Source organism: Drosophila suzukii, unplaced genomic scaffold (genome assembly GCF_043229965.1).
Source record: "Drosophila suzukii unplaced genomic scaffold, CBGP_Dsuzu_IsoJpt1.0 scf_4, whole genome shotgun sequence".
Lineage (NCBI taxonomy): Eukaryota > Metazoa > Arthropoda > Insecta > Diptera > Drosophilidae > Drosophila > Drosophila suzukii.
In genome coordinates this window covers 4,486,412-4,494,283 of record NW_027255927.1, presented here as the reverse complement: position 1 = coordinate 4,494,283, position 7,872 = coordinate 4,486,412, and the positions used below count along the sequence as shown (strand labels likewise).

The 7,872-nt window shown below is 43.6% G+C and overlaps 1 protein-coding gene across 1 annotated transcript; it reads left to right on the top strand.

Annotated features, from left to right (window-relative positions):
- The first annotated feature begins 2,357 nt into the window (after positions 1 to 2,357).
- LOC139354920 (uncharacterized) lies at positions 2,358 to 5,663 on the top strand. The gene is made up of 4 exons (XM_070999169.1): positions 2,358 to 3,243; positions 3,325 to 4,513; positions 4,851 to 5,352; positions 5,523 to 5,663. Exons 1-4 carry the CDS (start codon positions 2,358 to 2,360, stop codon positions 5,661 to 5,663), a joined length of 2,718 nt encoding a protein of 905 aa, XP_070855270.1.
- The last annotated feature ends 2,209 nt before the right edge of the window (positions 5,664 to 7,872 follow it).

Below are 7,872 nucleotides of genomic sequence, written 5' to 3'. Positions count from 1 at the left end.
TACTTTCGGTCCATTGCGACCCATGTTCATTTGTAAATTTAATTAATCATCAAGAGTGAAGTGTACGCATTATAAGCTAATGAATAAAGACTAAACTGTTATCTTTGAACTTCAGTCGTACCTACCCCCAAGACCCCTCTTACTATGACAGCCGTACATAGCATTTTCGGCACGGCGTCACAACTTAACATGGTGGCCCGTGAGGGGACTCTTGCTTGAAGTTGAAAAATCTCAGTTAGATCTTTCATTTGTTAGTTATAACGCCTAACACCAATCACGCCATCTAACACAAATTGCGATCGTCTCCGTTTGTGCCCCTAACACGTGCTCTCACACCGACAGAGTACAGTCATCAATACCAACACACCCGGTCGGCTGACAGCGCTTCTACACACACACACACACGGGTGCTGCAAGAAGGCCCGTTATCATTTCGCAACCAGGAATAAACTCCTACTCAAAGCGGAATCGGAAAACAGTACAGCCTGCGCTCACGCTGTAGTCAACGTTACGTAAATTCAGTCGTAAGCAGAAGGGAAAGATCACGTGAGTACGGGTGCTTTTTTTGATTTATCAAGCAGAGCTAGCTAGGTTCAAAACAATTTGGTAAAAATGCTCATAAAATGTCTGACCACGAAGCTGATGATCCGGCCTTAGCAGGTTTTATTACACTTCAAAGGGAGCGCCTTCAAAGTCTAACACGTCTGCAGCAGAACTATAAGAAGGATTCCGCGTCTCGAAAAACTGAAAGCTATTATATGAAGCGCCTGCAGCAAATCGAGAGTTTAAACGCAGCCTTTGAGACCACCCATCAAGTAATCATCTGCACCGAGGAATATGCCAGATCGGACTATTACGCCAAGAAGATCGCCGTCAGTTTTGAGGATCTGTACATGGAAACTTATTGCCTTGTAGCTAAAGGCCAACGAATAAAGTTCCCAGTGACGCCGTCCTCAGCCTCGGCACCAACCAACGTGTCGACGGTTGCCGACGCACGTGTCCACATGCATGGTGGCATGGGACACACTAATTCAGCGCTATAACAATCCCCGCGTGGTCTTCTCCAATCTCATGAACGTGTTGTACCAGTTGCCAAGCCTAAGCAAGGAGAAGCCCGATGATATTCGATCTATGATCAGTGCAGTCAACGTCTGCGCAGCCGCCTGTAACACCCTCAACGCGTCACTGCAGGACGGGGATCACTGGCGTGCCCATTATTTGACTGCAAAATTACCGAAAGAAACGCACTCCGCCTGGGAACACCATCTCGGCAGTCAAACCCACATTCCCTCGTACAAGGATCTCGAACAGTTTCTCAACAACCGGTAAATCACCCTGGACGCTATTGAAAATAGAAACTGTTCGGGCACCAACAAATCTGGATCATCAGTGGATCATCACACCACAAAACGTATCTCGGTTTATAACACCCACGGGAACCAAGCCCCCCTGTGCTTCGTTGCCCACACTGCAATGGTAATCATATCCTTCGTCGATGTCCGCGATTCCTAAGCTTGGATTGCTACCAACGTAAGGAGGTCGTGAGTAAGTCAAACCTATGCCTCAACTGCCTGAGCAAATCGCACGTACTTGCCCGCTGTTCAAGTGTAAAGAATTGCTACCACTGTGGACAACGCCACCATTCTCTACTTCATCCGGCAGCGGCGCCAAGCATAACTCAAGCATCCCAACCTTACTCGCCGACCGTATCATCCAGTCAACCATGTATCGCTTCGATTATGAATACCGACACTTCACCAGTTAGCCCCCTTGCTAATCCAAACCTCCTATGTTATTCTCCCACAGCCTCCCACGCAACGCGAAAGAATATCCTATTAGCTACCGCACGGATTATTGTTTGCCACCCCCAGAGCGGCGCTCAAGCCCAACGTTCAATCTAGACGTCGACTCTGACGCTGACCTCACCTCTACCAAACCAATCGTTCTCGCCTCAAAATTGGAAACACATCAACGGACTCCAGCTCTCGGATCCTCTATACTATCGCTCGAAGCGCATAGATCTCATCATCGGAGCCGACCTCATGGCGAGTCTTGTCCTTCCGGGAACCCGAATCGGAAATCCAAATGAACCCATTGCACAAAATTCTCACCTAGGTTGGATGATACTCGGTAAGTTCCAGGATTCAATCCACAAGTATCATATGCGCTGTCATCAAACCGCCCTAGATACGGAATCGCTTTTGAAGAATTTCTGCGAAATAGAATCTGTCCCAAGCCGATCACTTCACTCTGACGAAGAGTGGTGGTGTGAATCCTTCTTTAAGGAAACGCACACACGTCAACCAAACGGTAGTTTTATGGTAAGACTACCTTTCAAATGGCATTTCGATTCCACAATGGCCCTAGGAAAATCGCATCAAATCGCTTTAAACAGGTTTCTACAATTAGAGCGGCGTTATCAACGGGATCCAGACAAATGGATTCGCTACAAGGAGGGAATCGAAGAATATTTTGAATTGGGACAAATCACAACAGCAGTCTCTAGTGAGAGATCAACAGTCAGTACCTCCACAAAAACCGGTCGGGTTGAATCCTGCGTTCTTCCTCATCACGCTGTCTATAAAGAAGACTCTCTCACCACCAAACAGCGCATTGTATTCGACGCATCGGCAAAGACCCCAAACGGTCGATCTCTAAACGATGTATTGTCCGTAGGACCCACTCTACAAAATAATCTTCCTGCAGTGTTGCTGAATTGGAGACAGTACAGACATGTTTTCACCGCCGACATCCAGCGCATGTACCGTTGCATCGACGTACATCCAGACGACACGCAGTACCAGCGGATTTTATGGCGGGCGGTGGATGGAAACATCAAGGAATACTGTCTGTCAACTGTAACTTTCGGGACCGCTTCTGCACCATTCACCGCCATCAGAGTCGTTCGTCAACTTGCAGATGATGAACGCGAAAATTATCCATTGGCGGAAGAGGTCTTAAAGCACGAAATCTACGTCGACGATATTCTTTCTGGTGATCACACGATCTCAGCAGAACAAAACAAGAGCTTACAAATACAGAACGCTCTAAAATCCGCAAATATGGAATTAAGAAAATGGTCTAGCAACGACATAGCGCTCCTAGACAGCATTCCTTCATCAAACCGATGCAATCAAACTTCACGAAACTGGGACAGCTCTGATACAGTCAAAACCTTAGGAATGCATTGGTTACCTAACCAAGACTGTTTCACCTACAAATTGCATGCGAGCATTCCCACGGGTTCAACCAAAAGAGAAATTCTTTTGAGCATCGCCAGACTTTTCGACCCCTTAGGATTAATCGCTCCTATTCTCATTTCAGCAAAATTAATTGTAAAGGAAGTCACAATGGCACACCTACATTCCGAGAACGATCGCAAGCACTTAGGGTGGGACGACCCAGTGCCCAGTTCCATCGCTAACAAATGGAAAAGGTTCCGTGTCAATCTGGAGGACATCAGCAAAATCCGAATACCTCGCAGCGTACGGTATACGCCAGACTTTAGCCATGATATCCAGTTGCACGCTTTCTGCAACGGGTCCACTCACGCCTACGCAGCGGCGGTTTACATGCGCATACTTCAACCGGATTCATCGTTTTATACCACTCTCATCACTGCAAAATCCAAAATCTCTCCAACGAAACCACTCACGATCCCGAGGACCGAGTTATGCGGCGCTGTACTGGCGACCAAACTAACTAAATGGGTATTAGCAAACCATCGTTGGAAAAGCGCTCAAATCTCCGTCACATACTGGATGGACGCCACTATCATTCTCCATTGGATCAAAGAAGATGTTACTAGATGGAAAACGTTCGTCGCCAATCGCGTTGCCTATATTCTGGACCACAGCGATTCAAACCAATGGAGACATGTTCCCACGGTGGATAATCCAGCAGACAGCGCCACAAGAGGACTATCCCCATCAGAACTCTCCATCTTTGATCTCTGGTGGCACGGACCATCATGGTTGAGGATACACTCCAGTGAGTGGCCGGACACAGAGGTACCGAACATGAAATTTGATGAGCAGTCCCTCGAAGCAAAATCTCTTCGGATTCGTTTGCACACCACCCAAGTAGACATTAATATCATTGAGCGGTTTTCGACTTACACCAAACTCGTTCGAGTCATAGCACACATACTGCGCTTTTGTCACAACACTCAATCGAAGAAAACCAGATCTTACAGTCAGCTGTCGCCGGAGGAACTGGACAATGCACTTCGCTGCGTCGTGAAAATAGTACAAGCCGAAACCTTTCAATCCGACATGCACGCGATCCTCGCAGGAAATCTTCTGCCTCCGAAGAGCATCCTAAGAAATCTCACTCCCTTTCTTGACGACGGCATCTTACGCGTTCGCGGTCGTCTCAAACATTCCAACCTTTCTTTCGATCGCAAACATCCAATCATCTTACCGCAGCGTCATTTTTTTACACAGCTGGTAATTCTGAACTCCCATCAAGCTACCCTGCATGGCGGCGCTCATCTTACTCTAGCCCAGACGAGGTACAAGTTCTGGATTCCAAATGGAAGACAAGCCGTCCGAACAATCCTTCGAAAATGCATCACGTGCTTCCGCGCGTCACCTAGCATCGGAAGTCAATTGATGGGCGACCTGCCGGTACACAGGGTCAACCCACCGAACCGCCCATTCATTGCGACCGGCGTCGATTATACCGGGGCAATCGAAATCAAGGCAGCACGGCTTCGTGGGACAAGTACTTACAAGGGATACATCGCTATTTTAGTCTGCTTGGCTACAAAAGCAGTTCACCTAGAAGCGGTTACCGGACTCTCATCAGAACACTTCCTACTAGCATTTTCTCGTTTCACATATGTATAGCGACAACGGAACAAATTTCGTTGGCGCCAATAAGTTATTAGCAAGCGCACCACAGGCGGATCGCGACCACACCACGTGTCCTACATGGCATTTCACTCCGCCATACTCCCCCAATTTCGGAGGTCTTTGGGAGGCCGGGGTCAAGTCCGTCAAGCATCACCTAAAAACGATTGTCGGAAGTCACAAGCAAACTTATGAGGAACTCGCAACGGTGCTCATCAGGATTGAAGCCTGCCTAACAGCTGATCCAGACGACCTAGAAGCTCTCACGCCGTTCCGTGAGCAATTTCTGTCTCATCAAAATTTGATCCGTCAGTTTTGGACGCAATGGAGCCGAGATTGGCTGTCCCATCTTCAGAGGCGCCCAAAATGGTGTCAGGAAAAGGAAAATTTTGAAATCAATGAATTAGTACTCATCAAGGACGATCAACTGCCTCCATCGCAATGGCCGCTCGGCAGAATTATTAGTCTCCATCCTGGAGAGGATTCACTCGTTCGAGTTGTAACACTAAAAACAAAATCAAGCAGCCAAAAACGCTCCATCTCCAAGCTTTGTCGCCTGCCGATCTCATGCTAATATGAACCAGCTGTTGCTCCCTTAGTATTCAATTGCATCCGTATGTCATTTCTCTTTCTCTTTGTCTTAGCCGCTACAGGTACAAGGGAATTTAGATCCAGAATCCTGAACAACCCATGTATCATGCTGATTTCGCATTGGCGGGCGGCATGTTCAGTCCCACGGTACTTGGTTCGTATACACAGCTGATAGCCCTGCCAACTGAAGACGAAGGTCTGGACATCTGGCAACTCTAAAGAGCTTGGGGGAAGAAGGAGAGAGCTACGAGCTTCAGCGACGGGAACAACATCGGCTGCTTCTACTTTCGGTTCATTGCGACCCATTTTCATTTGTAAAGTTAATTAATGATCAAGAGTGAAGTGTACGCATTATAAGCTAATGAATAAAGACTAAACTGTTATCTTTGAACTTCAGTCGTACCTACCCCCAAGAGCCCCTTTTACTATGACAGCCGTACAGAGCATTTTCGGCACGGCGTCACAACTTAACATTCCCTTTTCTATATTTATTATAGCTCCAGTATTTCTTAATAAATTAAATCCAATTAGCAGATCAGATTCTAATCCTTCGATTTCATAAAAGAATTGTCTTGTTTCAAATATATTTATAATATGGTAATACCTAATAATTGAATACCCATGAACTGTAGTTACCTTTTTGTATATTGATAACTCATTTTTATTTTCGAAAATTCCCTTTTTTATATAACAAGCAGTGGCTCCTGTATCTATTAAAATCTTTAACTGCTTCTTGGTTTTTCGGTCTGTCCTATTTAAATAAGGCATTCCCATGTAGGGGTCTGGTCTAAAAAATGATCTTCGTTGATATTGTTTAATCTGGTTACTTTATTAGCTGGCTGATTTACTGTTCCATCTGGTTCCCTTTTCTGAGCTTGAGTTTGCTCTTTATTTTGATTAGCGCGATAGTAATTTGATTGATTATTATTTTGATAGTAATTATTATTGTATCTACCTCTATTATTATTTGCCTGCCAATTATTATTCGGCTGCCGATTGTAACTAGGTTTATTCTGGAGTTGAATCGATGGATCAACATCCATTGGCTCGACGGCTTGTAGCTTTTGATTGTTATTATGATTATCGTTTTGCCAAAAATTTACCTTTTGTGGCCAATTATAGTTCTGGTTATTACTCCAATTATTTCCATTTTATTAGTATTATTGTTCTGTCGCTTTTGATCAAATCGTAAGTTGTTTCCCTGATATTTATTTTCATTTTTAAATCCATTAAACCTGTTTGCAAATTGAGCACGGAAATTGTTTGATTCTAATTTTTGGACCTTTGCCAAAGCATTGGGTATATCTGGTGGATTTAATGAGAAAAGAGTTTCTGAGATAGATCCATTTAGCCCAGATATAATGTCATTATGGTTTTATTTATTAGTAGAGTCATTTTTTTTTTGACTTCATTATAGTATTCTGTAACTGTCATTCGTCCCTGCCTGAGGATACTTAGTTCTGACTCGAGAATATGTATTGGTCGTTTATCGCTATATATAAAGTCCAATCTAGATAAGATTGCTCGAAAGTTTAGAACGGTGCCATGATTCGTAAGAGCATCATGGGCAGCTCTCAAAATTTTATTTCGTAAAATTGTTAAGGCGATAAAATATTGTTCACTTTGAATTTTATAGAGAATCATTACAGTTTCTGCGGCTTCCCTCCAACCTACAAATTGTGTTGGTTCCCCCGTGAATTTTGGTAAAGATATTACCACTTCAAGTGTTGTATCGCATTTTATAGTTGGGTCTATTATTTGTATTTTATAATCCTCCACAGTGCTTGCATCTGTAGCTAACTTTCCTTGTAAACCTTCTATTTTCCTGTTCACTTCATTTAATTGAACATTTATCAATCTATTTATTGATTCCAATGTTAAGCCGCCTGCTGTGGCCTGCCGAAAAATTTGGTGCTGAACCTCCGGTAGCCATTGTTAAATTTATTTCACCAAAGCTATTTATTATATCTTCCAGATTGTTTTTCGATATTTTTTTATTAAATCGCGAATCTATCTTACCTATATCAGTGTTTAGATCTTATATTATTTTGTCTTAAATTCCCTGATCTTAGATTATAATCTTTAATTTTTTTATTATTGAAAATTAATTTCTCACGAGACTGTCCCGATGGTGTTTTCCTTCTGTGAGGTTGTGGGTTGATCTTCCTTCCTGGATTCAGTAGAAATTATTGGCGATAGAATGCCCTTCCTTCCTTCTTTAATTTTTCCTGTTTCAGCGAGTTGTGATTTTGTTGTTGTTGTTGTAAGAGCTGGTTTGTTTAACTGTTTTTGTTTAGTGCGTTTCTGGTTTTGCTTTATTTTGTGTTCTTGTATTTTTTCTTTTATTGAAGATTTTGGTCCACCTTTTTTTAAAGTTCACCTTTAAATGGACTATTTCATTTTTTAATTTCCATTTAATTATTGTTAA